Raw genomic sequence first — 27285 nt, 5'->3', positions numbered from 1 at the left:
ATACTTTAAATTAATTCCTGTCTCTCTTTCGATTTCTCATCATTCTTTTTCCCATTTGTGGCCTTCGGGGAAATCCTAAGAAAAACAGCTCCACCGGCTGAACAAGCCCTCTTTCCTTATCTCCATCGGCACTGGGAGAGGCAGAATCTAAACCGTACCTTACAACAGTTGTGGTCATGGGGATGCTGTCTGATATTAAGGAAACTGTGGTTCTAAATGGACTTTTTAAAAAGCCATCTTCCTTCTGACCAAGGAAGTGAAAGACATATGTGGAGAACTACAAAACACTGACTAAGGAAATTAAAGATGAATTAAAGAAATGGAAAGATATCCCATGTTCCTGAATTAGAAGAATTAATATTGTTAAAGTGGCCATACTACTCAAAGCAATCTGCAGATTTAATGCGATCCCTATCAAATTACCCAGGACATTTTTCACAGAACTAGAACAAATAATCCAAAATTTATATGGAATCACAAAAGACCCAGAATTGCCAAAGCAATCCTGAAGAAAAAGAATGAAGCTGGAGGAATAACCCTTCCAGGCTTCAAACAATACTACAGAGCGTCAGTAATCAAAACAGCATGGTATGGCTACAAAAATAGACATATAGATCAATGGAACAGAATAGAGAGCCCAGAAATAAACTCACGGACTTTTGGTTAATCTTTGACAGAGGAGGCAAAAACATACAATGGAGTAAAGACAGTCTCTTCAGCATATGGTGTTGGGAAAACTGGACAGCCGCATGTAAATCAATGAAGTTAGAACACACCCTCACACCATACACGAAAACAAACTCAAAATGGCTTAAATACTTAAACGTAAAACAAGACACTATAAACCCCTATATGTTTTAGAAGAAAACATAGGCAAAACATTATCTGACATAAATCCTAGCAATGTTCTCCTAGGGCAGTCTACCCAGGCAATAGAAATATAGGCAAAAATGAAAGGGACCTAATTAAACTTACAAGCTTTTGCACACCAAAGGAAACCATAAGCAAAACAAAAAGACAACCTATGGAATGCAAGAAAATATTTGCAAAAGATGAGCCTGACAAGGGCTTAATCTCCAGAATATATAAACAGCTTGTACAACTTAATAAGAATAAAACCAGACAACCCAATCCAAAATGGGCAGAAGACCTAAACAAGCAATTCTCCAATGAAGACATACAAATGGCCAATAGCACATGAAAAAATGCTCAATATCGCTAATTATCAGAGAAATGCAAATCTAAAGTACAGTGAGGTATCACCTCACACCAGTCAGAATGGTCAAAAGTCCATGATAAATGCTGGAGAGGATGTGGAGAAAGGGAACCCTCCTACACTGCTGGTGGGAATGTAGTTTGGTGCAGCCATTGTGGAAAACAGTATGGAGATTCCTCGAAAGACTAAAAATAGACTTATCATATGATCCAGCAATCCCATTCCTGGGCATATATCCAGACGGAACCTTAATCCAAAAAGACACCTGCACCCCAATGTTCACAGCAGCACTGTTTACAATAGCCAAGACATGGAAACAACCTAAATGTCCATTGTCAGATGACTGGATAAAAAAGTTGTGGTATATTTATACAATGGAATACTATTCAGCCATAAAAATCATAAAATAATGCCATTTGCAGCAACACGGATGTTTCTGGAGAATGTCATTCTAAGTGAAGCCAGGAAGAGAAAAATATATATAGTATCACATACATGAAATCTAACAAAAGACAAATGAATTTATTTACAAAGCAGAAACAGACTCACCCATAGGGAGCAAACTTATGGTTACTGGTGGGGAAGGGGGTGGGAAGAAATAAATTAGGAGTTCAAGATTTGCAGATATTAACTAATATATATATATAAAATAGATAAACAACGAGTCATACTGCATAGCACAGGGAACTATATTCAATATCTTGTAGTAACCTGTGGTGAAAAAGAGTATGAAAATGAATATGTGTACATGTATGACTGAAGCATTATGCTGTACATCAGAAACTAACACATTGTAAATTGACTATACTTCAATTAAAAATATATATATATACACACACACACACAAAGCCATCTTCCCAGAGTCAGCAAACCTGTGCTGTGGAAGCCAGGCAGAATCCACTGCCTTAAAGCAACATTAACTGAAACCCTGGGGGGGGCCCAGGATGCTTGGCTCGTTCTGGTTAACCTGGGCAGGTGCCCCAGGCCCATGTGCAGGAGAGTCTCAGCATCCGGGCTGGCGGCAGCTCCGGGACCCTGAGCCTTTGGGCTGCTGATGCAGGGATGAGGCCCTGGTGGGTACTTAGAAGGCAAACCTCTCATTAGTTTGTTTCCTGCTGAAAGCCATGAGGATATGGACTTCCAGTAAACAGCAATAAATTGCTCTCTGCATTAAAAAGTCTAAATATCCTCTCAGCTTCACTAGAATAGAGAGAGTACTGGGTCCAATCCCTGGTACCTAGGAATTTTAGCCAGAACACTTTCTTGATATATTTTTAACCTCAGGTGTAAGGAGAGAATTTGACAGCTCCACTGAGCATTTCATTCAGGGGATGGAGGGCTGTCTCAGGGAGACCCTGTGTATTTCCACTGCGAGGGAAATTCTTCATTATCTTCTAAAATACAAGTACCAGTCTGAGATGAGATGGGATTCCCCTTGACTGCATCCCTTCTGGAAAGGCCCATCGTCTGCTGGCCAGAGACCAGGAGTGTGAGTCTCTCCTCAGAGACTCAGAGTCACAGGTCTCCCCTGAGCTGGTGGACGGCACACGGTGGACACTGTCCTGAGGGTGGAAATATAACAGGAGCTCCCACCCATCAGAATAACTAATTATCACTGTGCCAGGTGATGCAGCCTGGAGACGCGCACACACACACTTGTGCAGGAGATGCGCACACACACGTGTGCAACACACACACACAGATCATCAACCGGCACTGCCGAGGCAGAGGAGGCAAGAGCCCTGCAGTGTCTTAGATGAACAGTAAGAGGACTCCTTGGCCATTTCAGCTCATGCTGACACAACTGCTTCTCAACAAAGGCTTCCCACCTGAGATTTCCGGAAAGGGGAGGAAAGAAATGTGAGCGATTCAGGAAGCATAACAGCAACAATAGAAACCATCCCTCAGGGCTGGTTCTACACCAGGTACCTCGGTGCAAGCAGTATTTCATTTACTCCTCCAGGCAATAGTAGTGGTGATATTAGGAAGAATGATATTGGAGAAGGAAAAAACAAGCCCTTCAAAGAGCTTGCTTTCAACGAAGGAATATCGTATCGTTCCTCCTCCTGCTCGTTTCATCTGTGTTAACCGAGCGCCTTCTATCACCCCCTCACCCCACCCCCATCCAAGGGAGGGGAGGCCACAGGGAAGGCGCTGACACGGCTCTGGATGTGAAGACTCTTACACTCCACGCTGGACAGTCTACCCTGTCACCAGCTGCTGGAGGTTCAGGGGGCACCAAGCTCTATGACTGAAAAATACTTTCTGTTCCAGATGAGTTCTCGCAAAGGAGAAGTATAAACCCATTAGAAAGGCCAAGAGTTGTGGGATCATTAACTGGTGAGATCATCTGAATGCAGACTAGAGGACAGCGGAGTACTGTCATCAACGCTGACCACGGAAGAGTCAGAGTGACTTACGTGCGTGAGTTCGGGCCAGGGAGCTGCGGGCGTGCGCCCGGTCCTGCACCTCCCGTGTGCTTTGCTGGGCTCTACTCTCATTTCTGTTTTCCTTCGCGGCAGGACACTCAGCAAGATGCTCAGTGACAGGCCTAGCGTCTCCTCCCCTCCCAGGGATGCCCGAGGCAGTACTGGTGAAGGCCAGGCCATCACCTTCTTCCCACAGAGGCCTCACTGTTCGCCGCAATTTATATATAAAATTGAGCTCTTTTTGGGCTAGGAGCGTAGCTGATCTGCGGAGGAGAAAAACTAGCCCCAGAGAGATGAGGAGTGATGGGCTGACTCGGGGTGAGACCCTGGAGGGCACAGCTGAGAGGAACTTCTGTACAGTCATTTTTCCCATTTAGAGAATGATGCTGAAAAACTACCACTAAAAAACAGTTTTCTTGAGAGTCATAGCAGATCTTTGTGTTATTTGAGGTGATTTTTCCTCTATTGTGTGGTGTCCTTAACAGAGAATCCAGTGAGAATATGGTCTAAGGATAATGCCTCTTGAGTCACCCTGACATGACTTCTCCCTTGTTGGGGGAACTTTAAGGCCAACCTGCACTTTTAAATACCTCATGTGCTTTTCAGAGTAATTGGGCATCTGCTGAAAGTTGTTGTCATTTTCCACAACTGCTGGTCTTTCTACAAAGACAAAAGCAGGTGAAAAGAAGACAACTCTGCTCAAAACCAAGTCTTGTGAAGGAGAGGAACCAGTGAACCTCTGCACGGCTCACGCCGGGTCCACCCGCAGCCGGCAATCCACATACCAAATTTCAGCCACGTGAGTCCCACTTAAGAAGAAGGGCTTACCTTGGAGTCCAGCTGCTGCATGTATGACCAAAGATACTCTATATTGGCTCCGAAAGGATGGACGTGCAGAAACGTTGAGATGATGCCTAAGTTAAAGAGACAAATGTTGGCCATTACTGAGAGGCAAATAAAAGTCTCAGTCAAATACTGTCATCGGACCCCAGTGACAGTTTTGTCAGGCTAAGTCACGGTCCTGCCATTTCTAACAGCACTCGGCAGCCATTCAATAACAGCACGTTCTGAAGACAGTAATAGTACCGTGGCAAAGAGAACGCTGTCTCCTGGAATGATAGTAGTTAGAAAAGCTGGACTCTGAGATAATACGTAGATGAGCAAAGGTCTTTCTAAACAAAGCCACATGGAAGCATTTCAGCTACCAATTTTCTGCTTGATTTACCAATATCAAATTGTAGTTATTGGAAGGATAAAATGCTCTCTTTTCGTTCCCTCAGTGGGCTCTGTGGTGTGAAAATGGCTCCTACGGCTTTGTAGGGGATCACACTGCCTCAGGTTTCCCTGATGGTGACAGCTGCTGGTTGCGAGAAGTATTTAATCTGAATTTCCCCTCACTGCCCCTCAGGAAGCACAGACTCTCGCTGAACCCTCTGCTCTTGTCTAAAGGGAGCTGTCCTGCTCCCTCCTGCTTGCTGCTGTAAGTTACAGGATCATTTGGAAAGGCCCGGCAGCGGACGGTCTGGTTGGAGTCTGCTTATAAATCAGAAGGCTTTTCCATCGTGAAGTTCAGCTGTCAGCGTGGTACTGACGAATGAGAAGCTGAATGCTGGTGTCAGGGCTGAAGTGAAAACATTACCCTCCTACCCTCCCTGCTCTTAGATCCAAAATCAAAGCAGTGAAAACAAGGACGCCGACTCTGCAGGCCGAGTGCTCCTGCTTGTTGAGAACTGGGGCTCTCTTTGAACCCGGCTTTGAGATGAGTCAGACTGGAGGACGAGCCCGCACGTTCTGTTTATTGTGAAGCTTTGATGCTTGAAAGTCAAAGGTCAAAGGGGGGACCTGCACTTGTATGAAACGCGGTTAGGGCTGGCCTGGGCCGAGCATGTCACTTCTGCACGAGGTCGCCCTGTGAACTGCCGCGTGGCCTGGACTGATCTGAGACGGGGGCTCCTGAGCCCTGGTCACCTGGGTGATGCTCGGGATGCTCTGGACGAGCGTCAGGTTTTAAAGAAAAGTTCCCAGTTGATCCTTAGGCTGAGAACAGGGAACGAAGGGTCCAGACAAGCTCCCAAAACCTGTCTTCAGAACACTGCTTTTATGAGGGTGTTCTAGGTGGACAGTAGAATGAGGAAGACAGAAAAGATTCGTTACATTTCTCCATAAAGCAAAAACCTCCGTTTTCCGAGGTTGACCTTTTCCCGAAAATATAAAGAACTACTGTTTTGTTCTAGATTATGTTCTTTTTTTTGTTAAAATGTCTTTTTTAATGAAATAATGGTGATGATAGAAGGTAACAATGGTAGTTTTAATCTCTTTAAGTGGCAAATAGCCATTTTTAATATACTTAAGCGGAATTGCTTTGTCCCCCTCCTATTTATTTACTTATTTTTGACGTGTATTCTTTTTTTAATCATAGTCTATGAATTCTGTCTCTTAGATTCTTTCCGGAAATATCTGTCTGTCTGTCTATCTTAGGGGGAGGTAATTAAGTTTGTTTGTTTGTTTGTTTATTTATTTTAATGGATGTACTGGGGGTTGAACCCAGGACCTTGTGCATACTGAGCTATACCCTCCACCCCTCAACTTTGTTAATCTATGTTTTAACTTTATAGACCTGGTAACTACTTCCCTGTCTCTGAAATTCTCAAATCTGGTAAGATGGCTCTCAGTAATTCTGTTACTAATAAGAGTTAAAGTGTAGACTCTCATGAGTGATGTACTTAAAAAATAAATGAGAATAATATTAAAAAAAAATAACACTTTCATCGGCATTCCTTAAGTGGGAGAGAGGGGACAGATTTCTTACGGTGACTTGCTCTATTTCAGGATGGTGAGTGGGGCTTTCCCTGCTGTCCCAGGCTGAGGACAAACCATCCTGTGTCCACTGCTTTCTGCGGAGAGCCTCCAACAAATGGGAGGCAGCCCCTGTCCCCTCTGAGGAGGAGGACCGGGAAGAGAGAAGGAGCAGTCAGCTCTGGCTTTGGGAGAAGGCGAGGGTGTTCCTGGTGGGAAGCTTTTGTCTTCTTTTAAACAGGATGCTCCCAGGGCGGGAAGGAGGCCCCTCAAGAGCGTGGCTCTCAGAGACTGGTTGCAAGAGGGCAGGCACATCCCTTTCCTCGGCTGGACATCCGCTCAGGCAGCAGACGGACTGATCTGGCTTTGTGCCAACCAGAGCAGCAAATAAAGAAAAAAACCGCATTTTTCATGTCCATATCCCCACAGGACAAAGCGTCACCAGCATCTCCCGGGGAACCAGCCGCCTCTCCTGTAAATGCCCACGGGAGTGTGACATGAAGTTAAATGTCTCCAACAGAATGAATGGAATGCTTCAGAAGAGGGTGGTGCTGGGCGCCATGGGGGAGCAGTTGACAACTCTTGGCCTCGGAGATGAAGTGCTGAAGGAGGAAACTGAGGCATACCAGAAACGGGAGGACCTGGAGCGGCCGCGTTTCCTGCCTCTGTGATGATGGGACCCCTTTATGTACATGGACTTGCTCCCTCACTGTTTACCGTCCCTCGGCCCCAGTCTTGGGTCTGCACCCCCAAGAAACTCTACCCTTAGACAATATTTGTGTGTTCTAGTTCAGTATTGGGAATACAATATACAATAAATGTATGCTGAATGAATTTATCCTCTAGAACTGAGAACAGCCAGTATACTTGTTTAAAATGTCTACTGTTCTGTTGTTAATGCAGATAAAGACGAACCTTAAAAATGGCTGCCAGTACTAACTGATAACGTAATACTCTTTCAAAAACCAGGTAACTTTGAGGAGTTATTCATCAGTGATTTCTGACCTTAACTCATCCTGTTAGGGTTTCAGGACAGAGTAACTTGTATCGTTTGGGCATGGAAACTTTTTATTGAAACGATTTTGCTCATATAACTAAGGGAAAAAATGCTCATGTGATTTCTATGTATCTTTCTCAAATCAGATTAGAAACCCTGACCCAGACATGAGTATCTTTCCCTAGGAGAGTATTGAGAAACAGCTCAGTGGTAGCTGATATGAACAAGCCATTAGTTTTTCTTTGTACAAGTTTAGCAGTTGCCCACTAGATACACGTGGGGCCAAAGCAGGTAGTTAAATAAAGGTACCCCAGGCTGTTCCTGTGGATGGCAACCAAGTTATTCAGCACGGCTAGAGATACAGCAGAAATGGGAAACACTAGTCATTGTCCCAAGTACTGCAGCCCTCCTCCTGCCTCCTCCTCCCCTTGCCCCCGCCCATCACAGGAGCATCACAGAAGCATGTCATGCCATCGGAAAAAATGTTTCTAGGCCCTGATTCTGGATCAGGTTCATTTTGGGGAAACCTCCTAAATAACCAGCTAAAGCCTCTTGTAGCTCCTTTAAAGGAACTGGGATATTTCCTGAGAATGGAAATAAAGGATAGCTGTAACTCAGAACTGAATGAAAAATGCCACAAAGCCAGAAATGGAAACTATTTATGGTCCTCTGGAAAAGACCCAAAGGCTTGGTAAGAGGAATGCTAGGAACTGAGGGCGGAGAACTTGGCCGTTTCTAAGCTGGTGGATTTCCAAAGGGATGGGCTCAACTATTGGCCTTGGCTCTTCCCATGGGGAAGCAAGGTCTCCCTATTTAAGAATGGGTTTCCCAACAGTGGTAAATACAACTATAAGTAGCTAACTTAAGAAAATAAAGAAGGAGTGGAAAAGGCTGTCAGTACTCTTGAGTTTTTTGTCCATCTCAGGACCTTAAAAGCTACTTTAGAATAAGACACAAACCAGCTCTGTACAACCTATGGCAAATCTCTCGGTAGGAAGGCCCATTTAAACAAGCACATAAAGGCATTTTGAGCTTTTCCCATCAAAATCATCTAGCTTATTCTAATTTTAGGCCTCACTAAGACCAAGGGAGCAGTATTTAAAATAGCCAAACAGTGCTAGATTTTTACTGCCAGATTTTTACTAATTCATTTCCTTAGCAACATTTTAGTGCCAAGGTCATAGGGACACAGCGTTACACAGACAGACTCTCAGGGAACTTATATTCTAGGTAAGCAACACAGATGATAAACATAGATTAAAAATAAAGGAGATATTTTCAGATAGTGGTAAGCACAGTGCAGAAAACAAAACAGGAAATAGGACTGAATAGGGAGTAACCTCCAGCTTGATGGAGTGCTGCTTTACATAGGCGGTCAAGTGAAGGTGGATCTGCCTAAGTGTCAGCCACAGAGAGCCTGGGGGAAGATTACTCAGGTACAGGCAATAGCAAGTGCAAAGGACCTGAGGTGGAAATGAGGTGGCAGGAACAAACTTGGCTGGAGCGTGGTACAGCCTACGTTTAGAGGTAGGTAGAGGGACAGATCACGTAGGGCCTGGTATTGAGCTCTAACTACAGCAGGAAACCAGTGGAAGGGTTCTGAGTAGGGGCATGCTATGAACTGAATTACGTTTTAAAAAATTCATTCAAGCTGCTGTCCAGAGGAAACTCTTCATCCTTTAGGACTCCCTCAACTGTCCTTTCTTCTGACAAGGCCTCTGCAGCATAAGTAGCCCCTTCTCTGTGTTTCTGATTTTAGTATAGCCATTTCATTGCCGTTAACTACTTTCTTCCTCGCTAGTCTAAGAACTTCTCGAGGGAAGAGACCGTCTTATCCCTGCCGTCAGCTGACGCAGGTCTTGCGTACAGCAGCCAGTAGTTCCCAAAAACATGGTCCCAGAGGTGCCTGCTTCAGTAGCACCTCGGATGTTAGTTTTACAACAAACAGAATCTGTGTGGGGACAAAGATTCTGCCTTTTAAACACGCTGTCCAGATGTTTCTTTTCCACGGTGAAGGCTGGTAAGTTTTAGAGCAGGCTCTTGACAAATGTTTTCTGATTTATTGATATGGACATTTGTGTCTTGGAAACAAGATTTAGGTCAATGACTCATTCTTTATGGTCAGTAGCTTTCAGAGAAGAACACACTCCCCAGATTGCTTTTCTCAGGTGCAGCTAAATATAGCCTCAACTCTACTCACTGAAAACACCAAAAAGTCACCACTCAACCTTCTTTAAGTGTTTTCTCTACATTTCATTCATCTGTTTCCTAATACCCACGTATTAGAGGGAACGTTTCAATTCAGGTATAGACTGGCTGTGTGCAGAAGTGTGAAACGGTGACAGTGATGAAAATGGTGGTGGTGGTGGTGGTGGTAGGGGGAGGGCTTGGTGTGGACAGTCATCCTGGTTGCCCATCATCCGTATGTTCTGATTTGCAGAGGAGTCAGGATGATAATATAAAAAAGCTTCCTTGATCATTAAGAATTTGAGGGTGGTTCTCAGGGACCTGGGGAAGTTTTAAACAGAAACTTAATAAACAGAGTTGTTGAGAAGGTTTTGATTCTATTTGGATCGGATTTACAGCGATGACTGGCATTAACAGGGTGCCAGTGAGGGCTGCTGGGACTGGAAATCTATTGTGTTGGAATTAATTTAAAAGCAAGAGAAGATGGAGTGATCCAGACCCAGGGTTACACAGCCAACATCTCCTCAGAGCTATCTGCCTAATTAATAAAACAATTTGATCCTTTCTCCTTCATAACAATAGCCAGTGGTTTCCAGCCAAACATGGTTCCAAAGCTTTGGTCCTAAACCAAAAGTATTGACTCATTCTGTCCCACGCAAGTTCAACGCATGTCAACTCCAACGTGGAGGGCACTTGTGAAATGAACTAGGAGTTCTGGCACAGACACCAGGTGGGGTCAAGCTGACCTAATGTGTGGTTACTATACAGGTTTGAGATATCCAACGTTACCCTCCAAAACTCCCATAAAAAAGTAATTCTTTTAGGTTTGGTTATACGCTGACCTGTCTTCACAAGCACTGATTGCAAAATAAATAAGCCAGCAATCACAATAGGAAAATGCCAAGGGCCTAGCTGCTTTAGCTGACTTGGAACGTAGCACCTGATCCCCAGTAACTGTCAGGCAGAAAGTTTGGCAGAATGGTGGGACTCCCGAGGGACTCAGGATTCCAATCTACAAAGCTCCAAGTAGTGGAAACCCCGCTGATCTTCTGTAATGTGTACCTAATTCATATGCTTTAAAGAGGCCAGTTTTATAAAATGGTCATGAGAATGTCTGGAAGGACTCCATTCTTTGGCCCCGATAAATTAACGTCACAGATGATCACACACAACTGGGATCGCTCATTGTTCAGGAAGTTCTAGCCTCAGTGTTGTGTTCTCTGGAATTCCGTGTCTGAAATAATTTCCCTCTGACACGCCCCTTCTCTTCCAGGCAATCAAGATTTGTGCCACTGTGCATTCCTGATGGGACATTTGTGTGTCCCAAGAGGGTGTTATCTGAATATATTTGCATAGAGCATATACCGTAGACACGTAGATGTGATGAAGATTTTGCCAATAAGCATTTCTAACAAAGGAGAAAACCTTTTAGCTGTGCCCCTGGCCTTGTAGACTGACTTAGAACAGGCCTACTGTATCCTACATATGGGTTTAATTATCCTAAGGGAATATTCCAGGGAAACTGCAGAATATTCCTGACCCCTCCAGATGTATCAGAAGTCCGGGGGACTCTCAGGACCATTCAGCCCTCGGGTATGCTTCAGAAAAGAGCAGACCCAGCACGAGAAGCTCCTTTCTCTCTCTAGCTGGTCCAGAGCCGTTTCGGACCCATATTCCGTCATTCTGTCCCTATCGTGGTCCTTATCTAGATTCCAGAAGCTGCAGGAGAGGTCTTTTTGGTCCTGACATTCAGGTTTCTGCAAAATAGGAATGACCACATTCACTCTGCAGAGAGACACATATAATGGCCGGGGGAACTGCATCCTTCGGCAGGACTTGTCGCGCCGATCTTGGAGACCCTTCTCTACTACAGCATTCTTTCGGATGATTACTCTCTTTGACTACACAGCAGTGTAAGTACCCAGGTATTTGGGGGTAGGATTTGGGCAGGAAGCCACAACTGTAATGAAACTTCCATTAAGTACAGTAAAATCAAATACTGAGGTGGAGCAGTAACAGAGAAATGAAGGGAAGACTAAACACCTAAACTTAGTTTAATCAAAACCGTCCATCTCCAGCCTCCCTTCCACCTAAACATTCTCATATATTGATTCAAAATGAACGTCCCGAGCCATTCTTCTGCTCAACCCTGAATGCTAAGATGGGTGTGCCAGTTCAAAAGGCCAAAAAGTGAAGGAAAATCTTGAAAAATTTGGAGTTGGTTGTACCTAATATGTTTACTGAAGGGGAAGGAAATAAAATAAATGGAGAATCACTCCTATTTTTCTTTTTTAACCTTCGAGTGGTCTGCATTATTCAGACTTAAAGAGGGAAAGTTTATGGCTAATCACTTAAGTATGTGCTTTCTCCTACCCTAAAAGCATCCTAGGGGAAATCACAACTTTATTACCCCGGGTGAAGGAGAAGCAGTTGTCAGCGTTTGACACATTTTCCAAACAAGAAAAATCCAGTTGCCAACTACATATGGGTTCATTTTGGGTTCCCGGACCTGCCAGCACATGAGCATGTCCTAGGAAACTTGTGCACGGCCCGTTAGTACAGCCGTAGATCATCACAGAGAAAAAAAAAATAATTGGTTTTCTGAGGAGTAGCTCTAAGTTGATGTCATATTCAATAACCCTGTAGTTGAAAAATCCATATATGATGGATGAAGTCTGGACTATTTTTTGCGTTTAATTCCTCCTGCACCAGCTTCTACAGGACCTGATGCGCCTGTCATTCCGAGGTGAGTGCACGCCGTATTTAGAAGATGCCACCAGGCGGTACCTCTGCCAGGTAACGAACCACAGAACAGTTTATCTCACATGTACAGCGGCCTCATTCCTCACTCTCAAGCGTGCCATGGAGGAGCCAGTCTAAACTTGGAACCTCATGCTGGGGTCAGCGCCAAGGTGCAGCTTGAATCAATGCTGTGCATCAGGGAGTGAGGCTGGTGGCTCCTCCTCCTCTGGTTTTGAGGACTTTGGAGACAGCCTTAAATACACAGGCTTCTAAGCTGGGGTCCCAGGCATGGTACCAACCTGTCCTCATCAAGAACTCTTCCTTATGAGACTAAGTACCACTTCTGGATCTGCTGCTGCTGACCACCAGAAGGGAACATTTAGAGCTTTCTCGGGTCCCAACAAAGAGAAAGCCAACCTAGGTATATTTTGTGGGGCAACTGAATAAATTTTAGGTGAACAGCAACTTCCTTCCTTCCTTCCTTCCTTCCTTCCTTCCTTCCATCCTCCCATCCTTCCTTCCTCCCTCCCTCCCTCTCTCCATTCCTTCCTTCCTTCCTTCCTTCCTTCCTTCCTTCCTTCCTTCCTTCCTTCCTTCCTCCTTCCCTCCCTTCCTTCCCCTTTCTTAGCAGCCAGCTCGTTTTATTTATCTTGGAGAAATGGATCCAGACTTAGGTAGGGAAGCCTGGATTGGCCCAGCACTGTATTCTGATGGCCCTGTATCAGCATGGTGGCTCTGGCCTTGGGCCTGACCTCAGGACCTCTCCAGAGCCCGGCAGTCTGGCTTGGTGTGGGACTTTTGCACTGAACCCAACCCGACCTCAGTTGGAAGCGATGCATCCATATTTTGAAATTCAAATTTGTAACATGTAAGATACAAGTTAACCTATTTTTCTTATACTCAGTTTTATGTTGGATAAACCAACTCACATCCATGGTTACAGAAGAGCAGAGCCCCCACTGGTTTATATGCCCCTGATTTGACATGTGTGTGATATAATCTTGATGAAGGTCATCCTACCTCTGACCAGAAGGCAGAGCTCTTTAAATTACTAACACGTTGGAGGTGAATTACTTAAGCACTGTTTAGATGAATGATTACCTAAGAGAGAGCAGATTAGGAAAACAGAATTTCCTTACCGATTAGCAGAGCTTCTTTCTCTGATTTTAAGCCTTGGCTTTTTTTCTCAATATTGTTCTCTCGGTCTTGGTTGACCAGTGCGACTGTCAGCACATTGATTTCCTAAAAAGTTAAAAAACAAAAACACAGGTGTTTATGTAGAGTCTGTGAATTCCAACAAAAGCCACCAGGTCTTTTAAACTCTATAAAAGAGGTCATCGCTTCCATTTATAACTAAAGATCAACTTTTGTAAGCGTTCGATCTATTTGCCCAAGAGTAGAAAAGTAATTCTAGAACTTAATTCTCCCAGCTGCTGCTCCCAGCAAGACGAGCAACTCTTCGCAAAAGTGGCACATTGTGTGCAAATTATCTTACATTTTGGTCCATGTCTTGATCAAACTCTTAGCAAAAACTATTTGACTGTAGCTACTTTAACAAGTTTTTATTTCATATATGAAGAATTTTCCTGAAAAGCACATACGGACTAATTTCTAACACTCTGTGAGTAATTTGTGTGAGTGTGTGGGGAGGCAGGGCCTTTTGGGAAGGTGAGATAGAACTGTTGCAAGGACTGTTTACATTGAGTAAGGCTATGTCCTTATACACAACTGCAAAAGCTAGATAAAGTGAAGGTTGGGAAATTCTTTTCTTTGGAAACTAAAAATGAAGAACTGTACAATAAGACCATATGTGAAACACTGAGGCGGGACTATTTTCAGTTCTTTCTATGGCCTTTTAAATTTAAAAACATAAAAAGATTTAACTCGTGTTCTCCCAGACTTGAAATGAGGGCTCAGAATGGCGAATGATGCAATACAAAATCCAATCGAATGATCAGAGACCTGCATAAATGGGACAGTAGGACCATCAGGATAGTTGAGTCCTGTTGGAGGGAAATTTCTCACTGCAAGATCTCAAAGAAAGACCAGCATGTGGGACAAAGAGTTAAGGACACTGTTTCCATTAGATCATGAGGACTCTGTCAGAGGGACAGAGGATAGGGAGGGAGGGACGAAGGACAACTTGGCTGGTCTGGCAGGTGTTACAAGGACTGGAACTGGTTACAGGATAGACATTTAGCTAGTGAATACAAATTAACAAAGTTGGCCAGACAAAAGAATATAGGAAATTGTTGGGAGCATGTTGAACATGTAAAGAGCACAAACCCCACCCAAAGGCAATCAAATTGAGAAAGAAAGAAGAAGAAAAAAAAAAAAAACCCTCAGTGCTTGTCGATCAGAATAGATCTATGAGCTGAACTTAACCTATGAGCTACTACTTTGTAAATTAGGGGTAATTAGAAATCGCCAAGGAGAACGGCTCTCCTGGAAAACTGCAGGTGGTAGTATCTGGTGAGCATTTTGAAGGCTCCTGTAAATGTAAGACTTACCTGCTGAAGACTGAGTGAGTGATGAAAACTGAGTGAGAGGTGAAGATGGCTTAGGTAAAGGATGAGAGCATCACAGTGATGTGATGATAGAAAAGACGGAAGATCGTGGTCGACTAGAGGGTACCAGCTGAGGCCTAGGGCTGATGGCGGGAGTGTGCGTGTGAGGACAGAGAGCAGACAGGGTTTAGGGAACGGTCCAAGGCAAGTCTGCGGCCAGTTAGACTAAAAGGTCATTAGAGATGACAGATGCTCTTATACCTCTTACGTCAAAAAGGGATCTTGGGAACCAGACGCTGTAGAAATATAATCCAGAACTTGAAAACAATAAATCCAAAGGTTTACAAAGATGGGAATAGAACATTTTATAAAGAGGAGATTCTTTCTGAGATAAAATAACATGAATGTGTTTGAAGGGTTAGAAGAGCTTTAGAGGAAAGAGGATGGAAAAATATTAACTAGGATGATAACTATCATTTAAGAAAAATATAAATAATGAACCTCAGGGCTGAGTGGAAACAGTATCTCCAAGTACGGGTGATCTATTAACAGCCTGGATGATAATTGGGGCCAAATGAAATTACAGAGAAGAGTTTAGCAGACAACAGGCCCACTGTAACTGCCAAAACTGAGTGGTGTTCTGGGACCATCTCACAGTTGAGAATCTGGCTTTATGGAGGGAAATGGACCACCAAGGGAGGCAGCATGTCAGGAGCCAGCAAGGGATGGCAAGGGCAGACCAGCCTAGGACCCGTCCCCATGCCCAAAGCTGGAGTCACAAAGAAAGGGGATTGTGAACAGGTCTCAACAGATGCTACTGAATCAACAAGTCTACAAGGGGCCAGATATTCCCCACTGACTATTGCTTTGATGATGTTTTAAGGTTGAGTAAATGAGGGAAAGCTAGGAGCCCCAAGACCACTTTTCTGATATTACACTTGTTAATATATATGCACCCAATATAGGAGCCCCTAAGTACATAAAACAATTACTAACAGAGATAAAGGGGGAAACTGATGGGAATACAATCATTGTCGGAGATTATAACACTGAGTTAACATCAATAGACAGATCTTCCAGACAGAAAATAAATAAGGCAACAGAGAAATTAAATGATACAACAGAAAAATTAGACTTGGTGGATATTTTCAGAGCATTACAACCCCCAAAAATAGGATATACATTCTTTTCAAGTGCACATGGAACATTTTCTAGGATTGATCATGTACTTGGGCACAAAAGAAGCCTCAACAATTTTAAGAAGCTAGAAATTATCTCAAGCATCTTTACTGTGGAAGTATTTCTTGAGATTAAATATTGCAGCCTGTGCTCTGCTGACCACAAATGGTGTGCTCCTCTGTGGCCATCGCCAGTGACTGTGGAGTGGACACACCTCTCTGCAAGGCTCCAACAAATAGTCTAGCAGGACCTGAGGCTTGGCAGATGCTTCAGCCTTTGGGTACCACTGTGAGTTCTGAGTTCTGCCCAGGGTGGAGATACGGCTTTTTTTTTTTTTTTTTTTTTTTTTTTTTTGACTCCTCCAGGAGGGAGAAGAGCTCTGCTGGGAAGTGGCACAGGACCTAATGAAGTTGAGCAGGCAGGCTCCAATTACAGTTGAATATTAATAAGTTGGCCTCAAGAATCTGCAGGAGAACTACCATTTCCAGTACAGTCAAAGGTGTGTCCAAGCATATAAACAAGAGACCTGGGTCTACAGCATCATACGACTTGTGACCACTCAAAGAGTTACTACTGAGTTAGCATCCAGAGCCTAAGCCTGCCTTGGGCACGCATTAAACGCTCAGACTCTTGCTGACAAAGTCACAGAGCTGATGAGATGGGTGCATGCTTTTGTCACACATTTTTCCAGAGACAAAATTTAAAGTTAATATGGATGTGTTTTAAGGAGTAGAAGACAGGACAGTGGTTTTAGAACGCTACTTGGTGTGCTATGCTTTTTTTTTTTTTACACCTTTTCTCACTATAACAAAAAAGCAGAGGAGTGTTGTAATGATTCATGATTCATGGTTTCCTTAGAAAAGTAAAGTTCATTTGATTTGTCTGTATTTCTAGTAGAGTTGTTTAATTTAACAAGAGAATTATAATTATTAGCAGGTTGCAAGTTTAGGGTTGTCTACAAAGTACAAAACAGGTACAAGCAATATCTGGATCCTCTTTCCATGTTTGCATTTAGTGCCTTCAAATCTAAATTATCATCCAGGGTTCGTCAGAAGAGCTCCAGCATTATAACTGGTTAAGGTAAAGAGAATATACAGAGAGAAGACGTGGAGCTGGATAATTCCCCAGGCCAAACCCTCGCTGCATTTAGGCTAAGCCTGGTTTTACTTCCTGTTACTCAATAAATATTTATGCTGCATACAGCTATTACATGCCTACCACATGCCAAGGAATGCGAAGTTTTTAAGGATACTGGGTCCAAAGCAGCAAGAAGTGCATGCTTACCCAGGAGCCAGCAAGCAATTCTTACAAAAAGTCTGTAAGAAAGCTTACGGGAAATGTCAGGAGATGAAGCTGGAGGAGCAGGTGGATCACAATAAGGAGCTTGGCTCTTACCCGGAAGGCTTAACAAATGAAGAGCGTTCAGCAGAGGAGTGACATGAACAGTTCTGCATTTTGGGATACTGGTTTGGAGGCAAGGGGTGCTGGAGGCAGGGATGCCAGGTTGGAGCCCACTGCAATGGTCTATTTTTCACCTTTTCATGATGAGGGCAAAAACCAAGTTAATGGCGTGCAGAGTGCGAAACCTAAGAGACACTTAAGAGGTAGAACTAAAACCATCTCGTGACTGGGTGGACAAGGAAAATGTTGGGAATGGGCCAGCGCTTCAGTGGAAAGGAAGACAGGAAAGAAGCAAGTGTGAGTGAAGATGATGTAGATTCAGTTTTGGAAATGTTGAACTTGAGGTTTCTATGACATCTTGTCAAGATGCTTGAGAGAAAGTAGGGTTTTGCACTTAGAAGCAAGGCCCGGACAGCCCTTTAATGGCCCATTTCTCAGGTTAGTGTTTGCAGCGCACAACCTTGATGTCTCCTTCTGGGACAAAGAAAGGGCTTGCTTACTGCTTGATATAAAAGAGGTGGCTCCCCCAAGCTCAGGGTTCCTCTCCTGTAACACAGTCCATGGCACGTTCAGGCTGCCATGTGGGCGCCTGTCGGGGGATGACCAGGTTGCAAGATCCATCTGAGGATAAATCCAGTGAAGCCAGGACAGCTGTCTGGTCGCACATGATAAATCCTCAGATGGACACTCGCTAAAACCTTTTCGGAGAACAACCCATTGCAGAAGGGACAAACTGACCAGAAGGAGCACACTTTCCAGGATATCAGAGGACATAACTAGTTTATGTTTCATCTCTAACTGTACAAAAACCATGGCTCAAGTCTAAGTCCTGGTCCTGCCTTAAGAGTTTCATACTCTCTCCCTAGGAGGTGCCACCTTACCTATTCAGTAATTGGGGAACACATTTTACTGGGATGTTAGATCGTAAGTTAGAAAGACTTTGCCCCATTCTTCAAAACATCACTGTTCTTATTACTCATTCCTACCCTGAATCTCTGGAAGGTAGAAGGAACTTTTCAGAATGGGAAAGTTTCATCTTTAGAAACAGAATATTAGTAGACTCCATCTTTTATTACATTCAAATCCTTTACTCTGATAGATGTAATATGCCCTGAAGAATTATGTACCTATTAGATGTTCTAGAAAGGGTGTTCCACATGCTTAGAGATTGCACACTGGGTGTGGGGAGGGGTAGACAGGGTTGGGAAGTGAAGGAGATTATTAAGGACAAATCGTTAATGGTGGACAAAGTATACACTAGGAAGGAAACATTAGGATGGGGATCAAGAGTTTCCATATAGTGAGATCAATAGGATTATGATATAGTACTCCACGGGAAGTGGCAAGAACACCTTTCATTTGACACAGTTAAAAAAGCACTGCAGACTAGACAATGCACAATAAGTAACAATTCTGCATTTGGCAGGAGAATGAACAACATCTCATAAATCTTTTCTCAGTGCACCTTTTAACTCCATTTCTGTGACACTTAGAAAGGATCTTTAAAGGGCTGGAAGAAGAGGTTTTCAATAACTGGGAACTAGATATCACAGAGTTTTTTTTAGACTTCTTAAAGGTGAGCTACTTAAAGGCAGAAATTTCCCCTCGAAGAGTCCTTGTCAATTACTTTGCAAAATGATCAAAGTAATTCATCCATTTAGAAAAGCTTTTTGAGTAATTTACTGAGCTAGAATTGTGCTTTGTTGATTTGTTTTTGTTCCCTTCCACCTACCCAAGCTCCTAAGAACCAAGAATCCAGCTTCCTCAGCATTATAAAATAATCCTTTCCTTATTATTTTTAGTTCATTATTCCCATGACCTCCTTAACTTTATTGCTTCCCTTCAAAGTAACACAGCCAGCTTAGTACAGGCAATATATATTTATCTTGGATTTCAATGCCAATAAGAATTAGAAAAGAAAGAAGAGGGAGAAAAAACAATTAAAAAGTGGATATTCGAGAAAAGGATTGATGGGGGTGAGTAACTGAGGAAGCTTCAAAATTTCCTACAGTTCAAGGGGAGGTAAGACTGCATCAATCCCCAAGAGTGAGCAGGACCTCAGGACTTGTCTACGGGTCAGAAGTCCCAAGGCCTCAGTAATGTTACCGGCTGCTGAAGCTTGGTGCTGCCAATCCTGAGGGTGGTGGGCTGCCCACCCACCTGTCCCTTTCCTCAGAAGCCTTTGCTGTCCAGGGTCTGCAGAGGGGAGCCTCAGAGGAGACCATTTGAAAGCAAACACGCAGGCTCCTGCCCTCAGCCAAGAGGCGGTGCCGCGTCACGGCACGACCACGTTTCACACGCTGAGATGTTGCCACCGCACTGGACGCAGCTGCTGGACTCGGACCCAGCGTGCGTGCATAATGGCCTAAGACGACTCCAAGATTTTCCAGGATTTCTCATCACAAAGATTAAAATAGGTGAGAACTGGTTATCGGCCATAAAAAGGGCCTTTAAAGAAAGAGAAAATTCAGTGTGGTTTAGTTACCAGAGATAGCCACATAAGGCATTTCTCCTGGTACCTTTCTTTTTAGATCCTCCTTGATTATATTTATTTAGTAAAAATATAGAGTGCTTACTCTGTGCAGGTAGTAGAATTAGAACTTTACAAAGGTGAATTCATTCAATCCTCCTAATGGCCCTAGGAGATCAGGACTACAGACGAAGAAATGAAAGATGGAGAGGATAAGGACTCGCCTAAGGTCACACGGTAAGAAGCAGACTTGAGATTCGAACCAGTGCTCCCTCACTCCAGAGTCTTAACCATTGTGCTGGGCTGCCTCTCTTGAATGCCCTCCTGGCACTTATTATGGTCCTTGTCAATTTAAAATTGCTTGTTGAGCACTGGGACTGAATCCCCTTCCGAGTCTGGGTATCGGGAGCCCAGCAGGGGCCCCCTGCTCCCCCATGAGCGGGTGGCTGGGGGCGGGGAGGTCCGGCAGAGTCATGGACGCAAAGGGGAGGGAGGGAGAAAGCCAGCAGGGACCTGGCTGAAGAGCAGGCTGTTAGCAGGGATGGGACCCCGGCTCTCTGCTTCTGTTAGAAGTGGTGACATCTTATCTGTCGGACAAGGGTGACTTGTAACCATGGCCTTGCAGCCAGGAAGGGTTTCAAAGGCAGAATGCGAGGGCTGGCGAAGAAGATACGGCGCGCATGCTCTCCGGGTTTGGAAGATGTATGCAGGGGAAAGCCGAGGTCAAGGTGGCACTCCAAAGGTAAGGGTGGGCCACGGGCAGGACTGGCTGAGCAGGAGAGGAGGCTCGGGCCGGGGGACCCAGGGGAGCTCCAGCCACACCCCAACCATGTGGTAATAAGGCAGGACCACCGAGATAATGGGAAAAGAGAGAAAAGCAGGGGATACGGAAGCTGTTCTAAAGGAAGGATGGACAGACTCTGTGCGTGAAGCAGAGAAAAGAGAAGAGGTAAACAACAATTTAAAACGAAGTCTGGACAACTAGCAGAATAATGATAAGAATAATAAGAATCAGAGGTCACAAGACGAAGGAGAAGCACTGGCTCCAATATTTTAGAAACACTGGAGATAGGGGTTGTGAGCCCACGACAGCATCTGGGCTGGGAGGCGCTCTCCAGCCCATCTTCCATCCCCCTCCCTCTCCTGCAGGTGACAGGAGCCCCTGTTGTCCCTGCCACCCTCAGAGTGTCTCTGCCTGGACTTGAGGTGACTGCTCTACCCGCGGTCATCTCTCTACACAGGGACAGTGTCTTCAGTTGCCAGCACAGTTCCCTGCACACAGCAAATCTGCAACCAGTATTTTCTGAAAGAATGAACAGTAGACTCTTGGTAATATCTGTTGAATTAAATCAAATGGATTTACTTTGTCGGTGAAACCAACTGACAGTAACAGGATTTGGTCGGCACCCTTGGCCTAGAGTGATTTACCGGAAGTCTATGAGGACTGTGTAAGACAGAGTGAAAAAAACACCACCATCACTATGGGTGTTGTACAGACTTTTGGTCCCTAAATGTTGCAGCATCATTTTAAAGTAAAATAATTTCTTTACCATTTTAGATTGAAGAAGGTACAAAAGGTAATTTTGAGTTTGTATCTATTATCAGTGCCTTCAATATGTACAAATTTAAATATAAACTTTTTAGGGAGATCATAACATAAGCTTATAATCTGTTTCCTTTTCTTTCTTTTCCTTTTAAACCTTTAAGACAATTCCCTAGTTCACCTTAATTCTTCATAATAATCTTTCTTGGTTTTCTCATTGCAAATATATATATTTATAAATATGTGTATATTTATAGTGCAGAAAATTTATAAAATATAGATAAAATAAAAAGTAACTGGAATTCTGATCTGCAGATACAAGCACTATTAACATTCAGATATTTACCTTTCATATTTTATATACACACATATATAATACATATAATATAACATATAATATATAATATATGTATAATATATAATATATATTATAATAGATAATAGATAATATATATACATGAATGTATGTGTATATATTGTTGTTGCTTAAATCTTATTTGAAAAACTAGGATTATCCCATACATACTTTTAATAAGAGAACTCTTGATAAGAAAGAGTAACTTCAGTTTTGGAATGTTTCCCATTAAACGCTAAGAGCATCACTGCTGCCTGGATTATAATTTAATTACGGCTGTCACAGTTCACACTGAGCTTAAACTGTGGTCTCCTGCTGGTGAGCAGATGACTTTCTTTTGGCATAGTTTTGTCACAGCCATATTTTAAATGAAAACAATCTAAAAACGAGAAAAAAATTCTTTTGCATTCCTTTAACTCCATTCATTATTTAAAGTGTCGGTTGTAGCATTTTCTTTTAGTTTTACCATATGCCAGTGTAGATGTTACCAAACGAAATAAGACACTTGATCTCAAAAACAGTTGTGTGTTTCTCTTCAATACACAAAAACAATGCAACTTGTACTACTATATCTGTGTTAAGACCATACCCTTCATAGCTTGAAAAAGTACTGACATGAAAAATCTCCTTAACCAATAAAAATGGAGCAGCAAACAGAAGAAACTAAAGTGAAATACTTTTAAATGTATGTATGTGCATCCAGAATTAGTAAGTTTGATTCATCTTCTGTGATACTGACTCTATTGCTGGTAAAGATTAATCGTATTATGGTGCTCTTGGCAAGTTATTTGCTGAGTCCATTTCTCAGCATGACACTTCTTATTTTTCTCAGCTACAAAGCACCCACTATCATAATTTTCACCTGCTGAGTTTACATTACTAATGATAATATTAAAATTCAGAGTTTTTTTGACCTTTACAGAGGTAAATTAGGTCATGAGAATAGATGGGATGCAATCTGATAAATGGCGAAGAGAAACATTTAATTATTATTAAAGGAAAATCAAATTTCACAAGGTTTACCAACCATACCGTGAGATCTTAGTAAACATTAGTCTCCCCTTCCAATGCACCAAAATCCAACTCCCTCTTCTCACTGCCCTCTTGCATATTCCATCTATGAGAAATATTCCAGGAACTAAGTGCTCTGACTGCTGATGCATGGTGCATGATGGATGCAGAATTTGGGGTCCTCTGAATTAAAAAACACAATGAATAATGGCAGTGATGATAATACTAGTAATAGTTAGCCCTCACTAAGTGCTTGGTAGATGCCAGATGCTGGTGTTGCTATTACTCCCATTTCACAGATAATAAAATTGAGGCACAAATACACTAAGTAGTTTCCTAAGCTCACATACCTAGAAAGTAGTGGCTATAAGATGGGGCCTCAGGTAGTCAGACTCTGGAGCTATCAGTCTATGCTGCCTTCTGTCCAAGGTACTTCTCAGGGAATCGCAACTTCTCAACATTGTTCGAGACCCTAATCCCAGGACAAATCCTACCCTTACTGAGAGGACTGAAGCTAGTTTCAGTGATTTCCCTTTTCAGCATATGCTGTTTCCACAGTGGCCCATGTGCTCCTTGAGGGCACTGGCTAGGCTGTGGTCACATGTGTCTCCCAACGCACAGTGCTGTGCCCATAATGCTGCTGTGGCCATCAGGTGGACTTGGCTGGACACCGTTAGGAGCGGCATGTTGTGAGTCCACCTATCTTTTGTGTATTCTCCAAATGGTTATGAGTTCTCATGAACCCAAGTCTGGCAATTTTTTGTAACTGTGTATTTTCCTTTTGGGGTTGAATCGCAGCAAAGTTCAACATTTAGACTAAAAGCCTCTGGACACTTCTGTATCATTTTGTTAGAATGTATCAAACCTCCACCACTCTTTCATCCATCACATGTCTATTGAGCATCTATCCTATGGTTCAAGATTCAAAGATGAATGTGGTGGTTCCTGCTCTCAAAGAATGTAAGAGTCTAGAGGATGGACAGGCTTGCAAAATATATTAAAATATAGTGTGATATACCCATGACAAGGGCTGGCCTTGGGGGCTGTGGAAGCCCGCAGTAGCACCTAACCTGGACTGGAGCAGACGGTAGGCAGGGGTTACCCAAAGTGTGGTCCACAGGCTGATGGCACTGGGAGTTTACTACAAGTACAGATGCTCAGGCCTCAGCCCAAACCTTCCCAGCCTCCAACTCTCAGGGGTGGGGGAGGCAGCAATCTGTTTTAAGAAGCTCTCCTTTTGATTCTGTCGCTTAACCAAAGTTTGAGAAATACTGCCTTAGAGAATGTAAGACTCACAGACACAAAACCAGTAGGCAAGAACTCTTTTAACACCAAATGAAAATCTGCAAAATATGAAGGTTGGGCAAGTGAGCTCCACAGCCTCAATTCTAACTTTCACTGTCTGTGAGACTTCTGCACACATCTTAAAGTGAACAGCAGCGGACCAGGCTTAATCTTTGAGATCACCTGCAGATGATATATGGAAGGAAATGTTTGCATTTCTCACCTAATCAGGTCAGATTCACAGGGCTGTCTGAGGCTACCGGAATTTCTGTACCAACTCAATCATCAATAAATGTTATAAATGTATTACAAATGTGCCCGCCTACATAAGCTCACCACTGTATTAGGTTCTGTAAGGCATACCTGTACATTACTTGCCCTTAAGGTGCTTACATCTGAGTTGAAGAGCTAGGCCTGGCTTGTTTAGAATGTTTGCAATGATGATAAATACTGAGGGAATATGGAGAAGATGGTAATTGATTTGGGCTGATCTTAGGATAAGGCCCCAAGAAAGAGGAATTGAGGTGGGGCTTAACAACAGTGGGATTTGCACTGCAGGCAAACAGGATGACATGATGGATGGAGGAAAGCTGAATTATCAGTAAAAACATCTAATTAATTAGAGTTTTAATGAATGGTGCACCTGGTTGAAATCAACCTGTTGACTTAAAGTCATTTATTCAGGATTATCAGGTCAAGCAATTATTCCCAAAACCAGGCCAATAGTTACTCTGTTCTTACCAAGGGGACCCACTTGAATGCTGTTACATGAAATGGCTGGGAGTGACCCCTAGACTCACAGCGATGAGACACACTTATGTGCATGTGCATCAGTGTGTTTGCACACACGGTGAGAGGAGCAGGGAATTACACCCACATAGGTTTGGGGGCTTCGGACAGATCGCACTTAGGGACTTTTCTCAGAGTTTCAAGGCATCTTTCTCAAAGTTGGCATGGAAAGAAATTGTGCAAATTAGATTCTGAAAGTCTCATACACAGAAGTAGCTCATCAGCATACACTGAACAGTCTGGAAACTGTCCAGACAAAGAAAGGCACTCTGAAATCTCACGGGGAAACTGACATAACCATAAAATGACAGGGATGCTGAGCATCACAGCCACAAATCTCCCCTACAAGGGCAATTTCAGGGCTAGGAAGGCCAAGGCTTAGAGGGTTTTCTTAAAAAAAAAAAAAAAAAAAAAAACCAAAACCCCAGAAATCTGTTCAGAATATATGGAACTAACAAGAGGGGAAGTTCATCTACTGGTGAATCCTTGTTCCCCGCTGTTTTCAGATCACTGATCCTGGTGATCTGTCAGCAGGAACAGAAGCTGTGTGAGTAGAGGAGGTGCCCCACTTTCCCCTACCGTCTTCCAGAGGCGCTGGAACAAACGTCTGCTTCTGTCCACCTCCGGGGCCCCTGGCCTTTTATCACAAATGCTCCTCACCTTTCTTCCTGGTCCATTTTGATCAGCAGCAGCACCTCAGGCAGCGCTGAGCTCTCCCAGGAGACAGGGAGTCTCTAGGTTTGTCAGACTTTGAAATGATATTGCCTGCACTCCAGTCACGTCTGTGTATTTCTGTACGCACCTCTTGTCGATGGTTTGGAGCATACATGTATCTTCTTGGTCATATTAGAAATTAAAAAGTTAATTTCCTATTTGGGCTTAGATAAGAGTTCATTTTGTCCTTTATCTCTCTTGAGAGGGCAGACAAGCCTCATTTGGGTAGGAGTGACCTTGGTCTGGGATCCATATAGAGAACAGGTCCCTAGACCACCCAGAAGATGGACCCATAGTTCACGATACAAAAACCCCAATAAAATGCCTCAGTATTGTTCCTTTAAATTATGTATGAAGTGTATACAATCTGCCTTTCTCTTAGAATGCAGATTATTGCAGATTATTTCTCTTAGAATGCAGTGACGTTCCTCTCCTGTTGAAGAACTCAGTATCCTCTCTCTGTGGGTAACTCCAGACATTATTATTGGTTGTTTATCTCATCACTTACCGTGTAGGGACTGAGCCTTAATCTTCTTAAAGAATCAGTGGATCTCCCTCTATCCCTAAATCCCAGTCAAGTGGAAAAGCGCCCCCACTTAAAAAGTGCTGAAATGGTGGATGAGTTAACTAATACATTGCTAGAGAATAGTCATTGCATACTATCCGTGACGGCAAAAACAAATAGCATTTTAAAGTCCCACAGCAGGGACTGATTAAATAAACTACAGCACATCTGTGGCATGACGTATGAGGCAGTCATTAAAAGTCATATTAAGAAAACATTTAATAACATGGGGAAATGCTCATGATTTATGATGAAAAAAGTGTAGGCTGTAAAACTGCCCACACGATACGCTGTCAATTTGGTGAGCACGTATGTACGTGCCCATAGACAAATCTGAAGGAAACACAAAGAGGCGTAAACACTAATTTCTGAGTGTTGAGATTGCAGATGGTTATTTTTTCTTTATATTTTCCTAATTTTCCACAGAAAGAAAACGGCTCCTTTAAGATAGGAGCATTTGCATTTGTATGTGTGTATACTGGATATATAAAAGCTACCAATCTTCCTTTCTAAATAATTGTTCTTTGCTTCTATATCACTTGAATTATCATTAACCTTTGGGGACGAAGTATCTTAGCCTCAAAAAATGGAAGACTTTCGTTCACAGCTTGCTTTTAGCTGTGTAGGTGTCACATCTGTGTCAGACCACTTCGCTTAGCACTGACATTTGTCTCCATGGCTGTTTTTCTCTAACCTGGCCTGGGGTAAGAAGGTCTTTTCACTTCTCCAAGCCCAACCTGTCAGTTTTATTACACATGCGCTAATCCTGTTACATTCTCCAAATCCCCTAATAGCCAAGCAGGTCCTGCCAGCCTCTGTCCTGACAAGAAGGACCCACTGTGGAAACACACTGCTGCTCCAGCTGTGGAAACACATGGTTGGCTGGCCGTGAGGCTCTTGGTAAGGAAACTTCTCCTGAATGTTTACTAGAAATAAAAGCACTAAGCCTGAAGTCAACTTTGGCCCATTTTGACAGTCATGCCCTCTCGAATCCTCCTCGGGGCTCTGCACGTGCTGGGAAATGGGCGTCGGAACAGGGTCGCCTCTGATCATCAAATCCTTTTCAAGGGGGCTGGGTTGGGATGTGTGTGGATGTTTTT

At 43.3% G+C, this 27285-nt stretch overlaps 1 protein-coding gene across 8 annotated transcripts in view; it reads right to left on the bottom strand.

Annotated features, from left to right (window-relative positions):
• The window catches only part of ENOX1 (ecto-NOX disulfide-thiol exchanger 1), a 512379-nt gene that overhangs the window by 18986 nt on the left and 466108 nt on the right, over nt 1–27285 (bottom strand). For all 8 annotated transcript variants that reach the window (XM_074378219.1, XM_074378216.1, XM_074378220.1 and 5 more), the window contains 2 exons: nt 13507–13609; nt 4474–4559 (listed from right to left, as the gene is read on the bottom strand). In XM_074378219.1, coding sequence (XP_074234320.1) covers nt 4474–4559; nt 13507–13609 — 189 coding nt within the window. The remainder of the gene's footprint in view (nt 1–4473; nt 4560–13506; nt 13610–27285) is intronic.

The sequence above is a fragment of the Camelus bactrianus genome, chromosome 14 (assembly GCF_048773025.1).
Source record: "Camelus bactrianus isolate YW-2024 breed Bactrian camel chromosome 14, ASM4877302v1, whole genome shotgun sequence".
In the NCBI taxonomy this organism is placed as follows: Eukaryota; Metazoa; Chordata; class Mammalia; order Artiodactyla; family Camelidae; genus Camelus; species Camelus bactrianus.
The sequence above is the reverse complement of the archived record's forward strand: the minus strand, read 5'-3'. Positions and strand labels throughout refer to the sequence as shown.